Source organism: Mustela nigripes, chromosome 13, assembly GCF_022355385.1.
Source record: "Mustela nigripes isolate SB6536 chromosome 13, MUSNIG.SB6536, whole genome shotgun sequence".
Classification (NCBI taxonomy): Eukaryota; Metazoa; Chordata; class Mammalia; order Carnivora; family Mustelidae; genus Mustela; species Mustela nigripes.
The window spans coordinates 44,269,072-44,282,631 of record NC_081569.1 but is presented as its reverse complement, the minus strand read 5'-3'; the positions used below and the strand labels follow the sequence as shown (position 1 = coordinate 44,282,631).

The following is a 13,560-nucleotide window of genomic DNA, read 5'->3' as shown; positions in this document are numbered from 1 at the left end:
CCCTGCTTAGTTTATTTTGCAATTCATAAAATGAAACTCAAAAAAGTCTTTAGGATCTTTAGGGCTTCAGGATTTAAGTATATGACAGTAGGCAGATAACATAATCCACAAGGGTATATAGACAAGCAACTCCCCAAAGCATCCCCTGGGAATAAGCTGCTAGGTGGGAAAAATGTGCTGGCTGATGTTTTGGGTGGGGGAGGGGTGGGAGAAAGTAAGTATCGATTTCCCTAATGTTTCCTTTGTGTGACTGCTGTTGCCATGTGGTGGTCTGTTGCTATGAAGATTTGTGGTGCCAGACAATGGCTGCTAGACTCTTTATGACTATGCTATTGGTGGAGCTGTTTCTGCGGAAGTCAGGCTAGTAAGCAACTAGCTAAGCAGTGGACAAAGCCTGGTCACTGTGTACCATCTCTTTCTCAAGGTAAGTGCGGCTTAAGGCAAGACTGAAGGTGAAGGACTGTAAATTATAGCCTAGATAAAATAAAAATCAGAAGCTGAGAACCAGTGTAACTTTCCAGTATAAATATATAAAATTAGGTACTTCACGGTTCAAACACATACTTTCCTACATCAGAATCACACAGAATATACCAAGGGTAACTACCAAGGTTATCAGTTCCATGAAAGATGATGAATGGACAGCCCCTTCTTTTTAGCAAGAAGGATAAAGACCCGCAGCTGGGATCTGCAATCAGATGAGGAAAAAGAACTGCTGAGGCAGGTTCTCAGTGGAGCTACCACAGGCAAACTAACTTCCTGCTAAGCAAAACCACTGCCTATTACTCTGATAATGAGAAAACTGCAACCCACAGACCAAAGCACAAGGCTCAACCACTGAGCTTGAAGCAGGGCCAAATGTTCTCCAGGTAATGGGGGCCAGAGTCATAGAAGTCACCCTGGGTCTGTGCAGATGTCAGCTACTTACCCACCCTCTTCATCCTCCCACATACTTACCCTTCTTTCTATATTACAGTGTATATTTGCACTTTTAGAGTACATATAATGTAAAGCTCTTCTAGCTCCTATGCTGCCCAATACAGTAAACCACTAGTGACATGTGACCATTTAAATTTAATAACCCTCAGGGTGACTGGGTGGCTCAGTCATTAAGCAACTGCCTTCGACTCAGGTCATGATCCCAAGGTCCTGGGATGGAGCCCCAAATAGGCTCCCTGCTCAGCAGGAAGCCTGCTTCTCCCTCTCCCATTCCCCCTGCCTGTGTTCCCTCTCTCTCTGTGTCTCTGCCAAATAAATAAAAATCTTTAAAACAAACAAATTTAATAACCCTCAGTATCATGTGCCACATTTTAGGGTGCTCAGTATCACATGTGACTGGACTACCACTTTGAACAGCATTTTTCCAACAAAAACATTTTACTAAACAGTGCAGATCTAGTCCAGACCCCCATAAATTAGAAATCTAAGGCCAGGATAAGTTAAGAAACTTACCCAAGATGATACAACCTAGCTAATGGTACAATCTGCTCTGGAACCCAACTCTCTTGACACTAGTTCAGATATCTGGTCTGTACTATTAAGCCTTTAAGACACTATTAGTCCTTGAAACAGTTACTTTCAAACAGTTCCTGACATTCTTAGCTGTTGAATAAAAATGTGGAGATGGGGATGCATAGACGTTTTATGTCTGCTTGTGCCTATATATAACAAACCTTTAATGGATATAAAAACTGAAACTGGGAGTCATGGGTGGCTCAGGTGGTTAAGCATTTGCCTTTGGCTCAGTTCATGATCCTGGGGTCCTCGGATTGAGTCCCACATCAGGCTCCCTGCTCCTTGGGGAGCCTGTTTCTCCCTATGCCCCTCTCTCTGTTTCTCATGAATAAATAAATAAATAAAATCTCAAAAAAAAAAAAAAAAAAAAGGAAAAGAGAAAAAGAAAAAAGGAAAAAAAAAAAAAAAAAGAAACTCCCTCCTCCCCACCAAATCTTTAAGCTGGAATTTAGCTTTGGAAGATAGACCAAACTTATCATACAGCTTTTCATGACATACAAGGGAGTTGTACCTGCTTCAGCTTCAAAAACATGGTTCTACAGCCCTGTAATTTCTGTCTTTCTGATATTTTTTGGTATTTCTGATAATCTTGAGTGGAGTGATATTCTTGGAGAGGGAAGGTGAACCCAGATAAATGATACAGAAACTTTTCCTAGCAACAGAATCCCCTTCAAATATAGTTTCACAAAGAGACCTAACATATAAATCACCCCTAAGTATAACTATTCTGGGTTGCATCTGGTGGGGTAGCAGAAGTAGAGCCTGGGGTCTGCCCACTCAGCACCCCATATTCCTCTTATGACTGCTTCTCCATGCTCAAGTTCTTCAGAATATAACCTCAAACCACTTCCTTTGAAAATACCTAAGGTTCTATCTCTGATTTTTGAAACTTCCAAAGATTGGTGGTAGAAGACACAAGAAAGGAAGGAAGAAAAGGAAGGAAAAGGAGAAAAGAAGGAAGAGGAGGGGAGTGGGAGAAAAGGGGAGGGGAGGAAAGGAAGAAGGTAGAAGAAAGGGAGAAAAGAAGGAAGGAAAGAAGGGAGGGAGGGAGGAGGGAAGTAAGTAAGGATTACAAAATCCCTCATTATTTTTATTCAATATATACCAAATGATGGGGCGCCTGGGTGGCTCAGTGGGTTAAGCTGCTGCCTTCGGCTCAGGTCATGATCTCAGGGTCCTGGGATCGAGTCCCGCATCGGGCTCTCTGCTCGGCAGGGAGCCTGCTTCCCCCTCTCTCTGCCTGCCTCTCTACTTGTGATCGCTCTCTGTCAAATAAATAAATAAAATCTTAAAAAAATATATATACACACACACACCAAATGAACCCAAGAGAAGTTATCAAGAAATTAGATTTTTACGTACATACCTGAAATACAAAAGCACAATGCACAAACAATTTTATTAATCAAATATTTACTGGTTATTTTACTTTTTGTGAAAAGACTGAACTAGTTCTTGGAGGAAATAAAATGATATATATAATGCAATTCCTGACTTCAGCTATCTTATAGTCTAATAAAGGAGAAAAAGCACACAGGAATCTCAGGTGGAAATTAATAAGGACTGTTTATGTTTATGTTACTGTGCTCCTAAAAGGGCAGGAGAAAGACAGTGGAATGGAAAAAAATGTTTCAAGTAATGGCTGAAGACTCTAAAAATTTGAAAAAAGAAAATTACAGATTCAAGAAGTTAAGTAAGTAAACCCCCAAACAGGATAAACACAAAAGAAATCCACATCAGACATATCACACATCATAATCAAAATGAAAAACTCTGAAAGCAAATAGAGGAAAGTGACGCATTACTTATAGGGGAAAAATGACTTAAGTGACTGTGTATTTCTTAGAAACAATGGAAGCTGTACAAAGAAATAGAGCAATTTTAAATTATAAGAAGAAACGTAAACCTAGATGTCTATATCCAGAAAAAAATATCTTTTTTTAAAAAAGATTTTATTTATTCATTTGACAGAGATCACAAGTAGGCAGAAAGGCAGGTGGGGTCAGGGCGGGGTGAGGCGGGGAAAGCAGGCTCCCTGCTGAGGAGAGGGCCTGATACAGGGCAGGATCTCAGGACCCTGAGATCATGACCTGAGCTGAAGGCAGAGGCTTTAACCCACTGAGCCACACAGGTGCCCCCAGAAAAAATGTTTTTTTAGAATTAAGGTGAAATAAAGACATTCTTAGAGAATTAATAGCCAATTAACCTGCTCCAAAAGAATTAGATTCTTTAGACAAAAGGAAAACAATAGACAACTGGAAAACCAGGAATGAAGAAAGAGCCACAGAAATGTTAAGTATACAGGTAAATATAATAAACCATTCTCTTGAGTCTTTAAAGTATATAACACACAACTGAAAGGGAAAAATTTTTAAAGACTGTCTGATGGGGTTCTCAATGTATTAGATGTAATACATAAGACAAGGAGTTTAAAAACTTTTTAGTAAAAGATCAGACAGTGAGATTTTTGACTTTGCAGGCCATATGATCTGCCACTCTAGTGCATAGTAGCTGAAAATAGATGAAGTGTGCCTAGGTTCCAATTAAACTTTATGTATGGACAATGAAATCTGGATTTCATATAAACTTCAGATCTTATTCTTATTTTGATTTTACCTGTTCTGGCAATGAGCAGAAGACAATTACAACATAAAGAAGAGAAGGTAAAGAATCTTAAATAGTGGTAAAATTTCTACATTCCACTTGAGGTGGCAAAAGAAAATCCCAATTTTAAGTAGATTGTGGAAAGTTGAACACACATATTGTAATCCCTAGAGTAACTACTAAAAAGCTATTAAAAAAAAAAAGTTGAAGAATAGAGGTGCCTGGGTGGCTCAGTGGGTTAAGTGTCTGACTTAGTCTCAGCTCAGGTCTTGATTTCAGGGTTGTGAGTTCAAGGCCAACCCTGGCCTCCATGCTGGGTATGGAGCCTACTTTAAAAAAAAAAAAAAAGGTAAAGAAGTAAGAGTCAGAAATAACTCTAGGGAGGTCTGAGCCTAGTAAACAGTTAGGATGGTAATACAGGTAATGAAAGTAGATATAATAAAGAGAAATAGAGAAGAGGGAAAGAGAAGCAAAATTTCAGGAGAAAGAATATTCTTTTTTAGACATTCTGAATGTAAGAAATCAGCTTCTGGTGATATGTGAAATGGGATTAGGCAAAAGGTCAAGTCTAGATAACGATATGGGGATTGTTCATACAAGGGAGACAGCTGAAGCCATGAATATAAAAGACTGCACTTATTAAAAGGAAGCTACTGAACCAATGACTTCTGGTGGGAGTGATGACATATGAAGGTTATGCAAAGAAGAACGGCAGAGAAGACTGCTTCCCATGTCTTAATATGACTCTATTTTGTGTGGGTAAATAATGTATCCAGTTAAAACACAGTATTTCCTTGTCTCCTTTGCAGAAGGGGTAGCCAATGAGATGTAGGCCTAAGTCTTAGATCTGGCTTCTGGAAAAATTTGTTAAAGGTAAACAGATTAGGTGGGAAGCCAAAGCTACTTTACTCTTCTTCATATTCTTTCTTTTTAAAAATCTTAAAAATAAGATTTTACTTATTTGACAGAGAGATCTCACAAGTAGGCAGAGAGGCAGGCCACAAGAGAAGGGGAAGCAGGATCCCCGCTGAGCAGAGAGCCCCATGCGCAGCTTGATCCCAGGACCCAGAGATCATGACCTGAGCCAAAGAGGCTTAACCCACTGAACCACCCAGGCGCCCCTCTTCTCCTTCATTTTCAAGCCTGGAAAGTAAATGTGATATCTAGTGTTACATTAGCAATTTTGCAATGAAGAAGTAACTTTAAAGAGCCTAGAACACTGATTACATTTGAAGTCATCATACTGGTCCTGGACTGCCTACATTCAGAATTTTCTTCTATTAAATCACTATTACTTCATCTTCCATTCCTTGTAGCCAAATCCCATTCTTAAGTCAATGTTTCCTCAACTTTCTCCACTATGGAATACACAGGATGTGAAAAAAATATATTGTGGATAAGGTTCCTTGTCTGGGGGAAAGGGGTGGGACACAAGTTACCACAGGCCCTCCCTAAAGGCCAACAGAACAGAATTGATCAATATTTCAGCATCCTAAAAGCCTTCCTGGAATTTCTGACTTAATAAATACAAGGAGGAAGAGGGACTGACACAAAATAAAGAGAATAACCAGTCAAAAAAAGAAATGAGATTTTTTTATTAAAATTTTTTATTTTTTTATAAACATATAATGTATTTTTATCCCCAGGGGTACAGGTCTGTGAATCACCAGGTTTACACACTTCACAGCACTCACCATAGCGCATACTCTCCCCAATGTCCATAATCCCAACCCCCTCTCTCGACCCCCCTCCCTCCAACAACCCTCAGTTTGTTTTGTGAGATTAAGAGTCACTTATGGTTTGTCTCCCTCCGATCCCAAGAAATGAGATTTTTGAGAGGTAGGATAAAGACGAGAGGAGAGTTTCAAGAATAGAGAAACAGTAGAGCTTCTAAAAGTCTAGGGTGGGGTGCCTGGGTGGCTCAGTGGGTTAAGCCTCTGCCTTCGGCTCAGGTCATGATCTCAGGGTCCTGGGATCGAGTCCCGCATCGGGCTCTCTGCTCGGCAGGGAGCCTGCTTCCTCCTCCTCCTCTCTCTCTGCCAACTTGTGATCTCTCTCTGTCAAATAAATAAATAAAGTCTTAAAAAAAAAATAAAAGTCTAGGGTGACTGAGAAAGACCTTGGGAAAACAGATGATCATTGGTACAAGATGATTTCAGTCAAATGGTGGCAGAAGAAATCTGATGGCAAGATGATATACGATACTGAGTAGGTGAAAAGAGACCGTTAAGAGCAATAGCAAGTACTGAAGAAAAGGTGAGAAATTCAAAAGGGTAGCAAAGATGAGGAAAAAACTTTCACTCTAAGTAACTGTTGCAGGGGGAGTTTAAATAGAAGGGGAAATAATGAAGATGAAGAAAAGTAGATAAAATTCATGGTATAAAGTCTTAAAGAATCTTTAAAATAAGGAGAAAAAAGAAATAATAGGACACAAAAATACATTTTAATAAAGAAGAGGGAAGTGGGAGGGGTTAGTTAGGCGAGTGTCTTTGATTCTAGTTGCTTAAGAGCATGAAGAGAGAATGAACTGTGCTAATGAATCTAGAATGAGGTAAGTATTGGGAAAGGTGAATGCAACAGGATTGCTAAAGCAGTACTGTGCTAAAGGTGAATGAAGGGAATGCTAAGCAGTACTGCAAGCTCAGCTTCTACCACCTAGCAAATGCTTGCACCAAAAGCAACTGGGTTTTGTGAATTCTTCCACTTGTCAGACTAGGATCAGGAGTTGAAAAATGTGAGTGATCTTCTGAATGGGAGACTGGCAAGGCGAGTAGTTTCCTTTTTTCTGAGAAAACAACTCTATATGACAAGTGTACAGTGAAATTTCATCATTGATATTAATATTTTAAGATGCCATAGTCAACTAGTATACGGCTCTCCTATTCTTCACTCTGGTATTCTTTCCACTATACCACAAATTCTTCCAGAAAGCACATTTGATAAAGTAATGCTACACTTAGTGTGGCTGCTTAGAAAGGAAAACCTACAGCATCTCTTGGAATTCTTGCCTTTAAGTCAGCCTTGCCTTTCTTAAAAACATTATAGAAGCCAGGAAGCAATTTTGCCTCAGTAAAAGAACATGGTCTGCCTTAAGGATTATTATACACTGTTCTAGGACCCTGGGTTAAAGTAAGCCTTGTGAACTAGGAATGGATTGGGAACCTGTTATTTCAATTATTTTTTAAAAGCAGGCTCCATGACCAGCATAGAGCCCATTGTGGGGCTTGAACTCACGATCCTGAGATCAAGACCTAAGCTGAGACCAAGAGTTAGACTCTTAACCAAATGAGCCACCCAGGCACCCCTGTTATTCTGATTTGAAGTAAGGTGGGACAAAATGAAATCAGATGGAATTAGACCTCCGCATAAGTGCTAAGTCTCAAAAAAGTCAAAGAAAACATTCCAAGTTACACCTGGGTCTTAGTTGATCGTCCTAGTCAAGGACGATCTTTGCAGTACTGGCTGAATTATGAACAGCCTAAAAAGAGATGGAATCTGCAGGAATTTAAAAATGTCTCCAAGGCAAGTTTTGCATTGAGAGATAGGGAAGAAAGAAGCAATACTGCAGGACAGGTAGGCAAAGAAACCAGGAAGAACTGAGCTCCTGACCCCTACATCTGTTCTCAGCAAGGTAGCTCAGTTCTACAAGGACCTCATGATCCTCCATTTCCCTCAGAGGCCAAGCATTCACAGCTTCTCTCTAAGCTCTAAGGATTTTTCTATTTGAAGATAGTAGTTTGCTGGGAAAAGAGACAGACAGAAGTACAAAGAGTCAGGTGGCAGACAAAAATCCTAGAAGGCTGAAGGATTTTTTTTTCTAAAGTATCTGTATATAGTTCTTATTATTAACTTGAGGACTGACTCAGTATACCGTATCTTACAGATCTGCAGAGAATGATCTTTGCAGGAAATCTCTGTCACTTGAAGATGAAAAGGAATGTAAACCAACTCTGATCCCAGTTCAGACCTTTGCCAACTGATGGTTCAGGTGAAGGCCCTATGGGAGGGCCAGAAAGCAGAGTATAGTATCTAATTGCAGAACAGTTCTCTTTCCCTTGTGATGAATGAAAAAGAAAGAGGAGAGGTACTAAGCTATGAAACACAATATAGTAAATGGGAGAAAATATGGTATTAAAAGTAGGAGAACTAAAAATCTTACAGATATAAATAGGTGAGAGTAATCTCACTACCTGGTGACAGCAGTAATTATTCTGAGTTTCAGAGAAGGTTTAGAATTTTATAAAGTATTTGATATGGTTTCTAAGTTCAGATAATTATTATAATATCCATTAAATACATGTTAACATAGATCTAGAAATGACAATAACTAGATGTAAGCATTCACTCACTCAAATATTTTTGAGGGCCTACTATAGAGGCCAAGTGTTAAGTATTAGATATTCGGTGATAAGCAAAACAGAGTCCCTGAGCTCACAGAATTCTAAAACAGTGGAAGAGGGGCACCTGGGTGGCTCAGTGGGTTAAAGCTTCTGCCTTTGGCTCAGGTCATGATCCCAGGGTCCTGAGATGGAGCCCCACATCCAGCTCTCTCCTCAGCAGGGAGGCTGCTCCCTCCCCTGCCCCCAGCCCCAGCCTCTCTGCTCTGAGGAAAGCTTGCTTCCTCCTCTCTCTCTGCCTACTTGTGATCTCTGTCTGTCAAATAAATAAATAAAATCTTAAAAAAAGAAAAGAAGTGGAAGAGATAGATATTACTGGAAAACAGAATTATATAAAATTACAAAATCTGATAACTACTGTGAAATAAGATGTAGGGTGCATGCAAAATATGTAACAGGGGAACTTGCCAGGTATAACCACAGAGCTTTCAGATGAAATAATTTAAAAATTTTTTTGTGTGTGTGCTAACATTGCCTTGGCAGGAAGGGAGAACAGGAATCCTGGGATTAAAAAAAAAAGTAACCACTGTTCTCAGGAGACTGAAAGGTTTAGCTTCACTTTCCTGCAAAGTTTTCATCAGGTTCACACATATGAAAAACATCTTGCCCTTGGAGAAAAGTCACCATCATAAAGATGGATAGAATAAACAGGCAGGGAATTTATGTCTTCTATCTTCAATATATTGAGGTAACAGACCCCGAAGGTTGCTTGGTGTCACGGAGCTAAGGTCTGAACATGTTTGTCATTCCAACAGACATTGTGGCTGTTTAGACATTTGGCCATAGGCAGATGACATTTTTAAAACAAGAGATATAGCCACTTGTGATTTCCAGATTGTATACTGAATACACACATTGAGAGTCAACCTCTAGAATCAACTTCTGTCTCCATTGTCCCTGCATCAGTTTTTAACACAATAGGTTTTTTTTTTTTTTTTTGGCATTATGGTTTTAGGCACACAATAAAACCTCATCAGCAATGTTATTCTGAAAGCTGAAACTTTACTATATTGCTGTTTAACAATGAGAAAGCCAAAAACACAGAATTCTTTTTTTTTTTTTTTAAGATTTTATTTATTTATTTGACAGAGATCACAAGCAGGCAGAGAGAGAGGAGAAAGCAAACTCCCCATGGGGCAGAGAGCCCGATGTGGGGCTCGATCCCAGGACTCTGGGATCATGACCTGAGCTGAAGGCAGAGGCTTTAACCCACTGAGCCACCCAGGTGCCCCCAAAATACAGAATTCTTAACCTACATCACCTCAATGCCTACTGCATGGTAGTCTTTAAATAAATACCGAATCACAACAAAACATTCAGAGGAACAGACTTTGATTAGAATGACCACAATGAAATGCCTGAATTTCCATGGGCAAACTGACAAGATAGCTTATGATAATTAGAGATAATGAGCTGCGCTCCTCTGGGCCTCTAAACTCCAGAGTGGGGATGCTTTGAAAGTCTGGTTACTGATGCCAAGACCTGATGGGACCCTGAGGCCCAGCCTCCATAAACCACACATACTTTAACAAGAACTTAGATTCTTTATAAAAAGAATATATGTGCTGAAATCAAAGGATACCAAGGGGTCAGGAATACTTGGTTAACTCCCTTTATACCTCTAAATTTTAGGTTTATGAACTTCCAAAATAGAAGAAATTCTGTTCTCAGGGGCAAATGGAACATACAAGTCTGGATGGTAGCCTCAGGCAGAAGCACCCAACAGTGAGCCAATTGCTTAGTGGATGCCTGAAAACAAGACCATGTAAACATCTCCCTGTTGCCTAGGCCTATAAAATCAGTACTAAGTGACAGATGCATGAAGTGGCGTGGGTGGCTGGGCAATGAGGCAACCAGTGGGAAGGAGCTGGCTGCACCTCCAGGTGTTAAAAAAGGCCAGAGTTTCATATTGAATGAGCCAACACTAAGTCAATTTAAGAGTGAATGTTTTCCATTTCCTTGACTCCCACAGCTGTCCTTTCATTACTTTATTCTCCTCAAGCCTGACCCAATAAAGTTCATTTACCTTCAAATTCTCCCATATAAAATGATACAGAGGAGTATGGAGAGTATAGGCCCTGTTTAAATTACCTGGCTAACACTTATCAAATGACTGCTTAAATACAAGGGCCGATACTGTTGATTGATATGAAGAGTAGATAATTAATTTTAAAAACTGGCAAACTCTAGAAACTGGACGATCTTACTAAGAAGTTTGCTGCAATCATCTGGATAGGTATCATAAGCAGACTATGGCACTTGAGACTCCTAATAAATATTTGGTGTTATTTACACGATAAGCCCGTGTTGGCAGAAGCAGGTTGAGAAGGGATGGGAAAGTCCCACATAGCACTTACCATCTTCTGTTTCCTGCCACACGATGCCCTCGAGGTTGACACTTGTCCCAGGTTCACAGGGGCCCAGGCACTCAGGCTCTGTAGCCAGAGCCACATCACATGTGTTGACCCCAACTGATCGGGTACGAACCATGATCTGCTCACAGGGGGATGAGATGTCATTACTGACCACTGGTACCAAAAGGTGCAGTGGCAGCACCGCTGGTGTAGAGACAGGAGACTCCATCTGTGAGGGAAGAAAAGTAGTAGCTGAGTTGCAGAGAAAACATTTAGAGGAAATACCTTCTCTATATTTAATCTAGTCCTACATTCTTTCCTGCCAGCGTGGAAGGCTCTAAATATAAGATTTTGGTCCTTCCTTTCAAGTTCCAGCTTGTGATACCACTACAAATCTAGTTGTTTATATGAGTGTACCCTGTGGTAGGAGAAGCTGTATTTCTTATTAATGATCTTCCTCATAAACTGTGCTTAGCTAAAAGTGTACTAAAAAAATCCTGTCTCATTTAAAAACCTCTAGTGATAAAGAATCAGGTCCAGATTTCAACAGTATTTAGAGCACATAGATTGATGAAAAAGAAAAGACTTCTGAAGCATGTTCTACTGCCACCACTGTGTTTCCCACCAATCTATCATTTGACAAATAATACATTAATCAGATACAAAATCCAAGAATATGGGAAGAGATAAAGAAAGGGAGAAAATATCCAGAGCCTTGAAATGTCACTTCAAGAAGACTAGAGCTTTAACATCTTTAACTAGAAGAACATCTACTTAAAAGTTATAGGAGGGCTAGGAGCAACCCGATGGGGGTTTCTAACCCTTAGAGATTACAACAGTGACTGGTTAATAAGAATGGCATTTTGGAGCATGAATCCAACATCAAATTAACTTTAAGGAACAGCAGGTGCTATTACTATCCAGAAGCCAATTCCTGGCAGTCTGCAGATGAAGTTGATTACGCACACACAGACAGAAATAGGTGAACACAAGAACCAGCAACCTACCTCTAAAACTAGAACCTCTCACAAGAATGCAATCACTTAGAAACCAAAAATTCAACATATCCAGAATTAAAAGTTATAATGAAGAAGATAATAATCCCTTAACTCTTTAAATCCTAGCATTTATCAGACTCATGAAAATACTCTGAGTCTACAGTGCCCAAATCCTAACTGTACAGTGTCCTGCACATGCGAAAGCACTCAGTACACACACTGACTGATCTTCCCTGAAGATTAAATATGATACCATTCAAAAGACCTAGAAAATGAGAGTCAAGGGTTGTGATTTTCTTCACCTTGTGAAAGACTTTTTAAAAAAGATTTATTTATTTTGAGAGAGAGCAAGCACAAATGAGCGGGGGCGGTACAGAGGGGAAAATTCTCAAGTAGATTCCCTGCCAAGCCCAGAGCGTACATGGGGCTCTGATGTAGGACTCCATCTCACAACCCCAAGAGCATGACCTAAGCAGAAACCAAGAATCAGACACTCAACTGACTGAGACACCCAGTGCCCCACAAAAGATTTTTTAGTGCAGTTTGAATATACTCCTTCAATGGACCTACATTTAGAGAGCCGCATATGCATTCATAATCCAAACTGCTGGACAGTTCTGCAACAGAACTCTGGTTTTACTGAATGTCCACTGCTGAACCTATATTCTACCTTCCTTTCTTAACACACACATTCACATATTCACACACACACACACACACATACACACACACACTCACACACACCCCTTCCTGGCCTAAGATACTACTCTAGAAGCTGAGATCTGGGTATAGCCTCTACTGCAGTCAGCTCTCACTTCTTGGGGTAGAAGTCACTGCTATTTGTGAATCATCATTGAGTCCACTGAATGCTAGAACACAGATTCTGATGAATTCTGGTCCCTGAAAGGCTGCCAAAACATTATCATTATCTGCTTGTTGTCATGCACCCACCTTCCCCCTGATGCCCAACCCCATACTTCCCTAACTCCACCTCTTTCATAAAAAGAAAAGAAAGTCAAAGCCCGTATAATGAATTTTCTGCATTATGGTCAGGGCCAAAAGATATCTTTGCTTTCTTTGGATGTGCCAGATTCCCGAAAGACCTGTAAAATTTCTATGCACAGATTTGAAGGTGAAAACAAAAGTAAGCTCAAGTCTCTGCGACCCCTGTATATGGCTGGAATCTGGGTCTAACCATCAAGCCCTTTCAGGAATGCTTCAAGAAGGTAGCTCATAACACTTTGGATCTCCAGAATTACAACAGAGTACACAGATCATCTTTACTCTTGGCCTCACCTCTGTTTTTCTATTTTTTTCTCCTGCAGAAGAACTGAGACAAAAACAATTTCACAATCAGTATGTACATTTCCTTTGCCTAAGAGGTTGTTGTCTTTTCTATACCATTCTTCTACTATCAGGAGAAATTCCAGCAATGTCCTCTTTCTTGGACACAAGATTAGACTGAATCTTTAAGTCACTCCTCTGAATTTTCTGACTGCCTTGTTTGAGCATGTCCTGTTGCTAATCTGTTCCATTGCTGAGGCAGCAATCCAAAATACAAAAGGAGGTAAGTCCCCAGGGAGTCACCTACACACTTGTGCCTACACATGCATGTGTGCGCACGCACACACACACACTCTCTCTCTCTCAGCCATCAAGGGCAGCTGTTTTCTAGAAATGGCTTCATTTCCT

At 40.1% G+C, this 13,560-nt stretch overlaps 1 protein-coding gene across 5 annotated transcripts in view; it reads right to left on the bottom strand.

The window, feature by feature from the left end:
- ZNF609 (zinc finger protein 609) overlaps positions 1-13,560 on the bottom strand; it is a 230,098-nt gene that overhangs the window by 48,346 nt on the left and 168,192 nt on the right. For all 5 annotated transcript variants that reach the window (XM_059372246.1, XM_059372247.1, XM_059372248.1 and 2 more), the window contains one exon: positions 10,874-11,099. In XM_059372246.1, the coding sequence (XP_059228229.1) occupies positions 10,874-11,099 (226 nt within the window). The remainder of the gene's footprint in view (positions 1-10,873; positions 11,100-13,560) is intronic.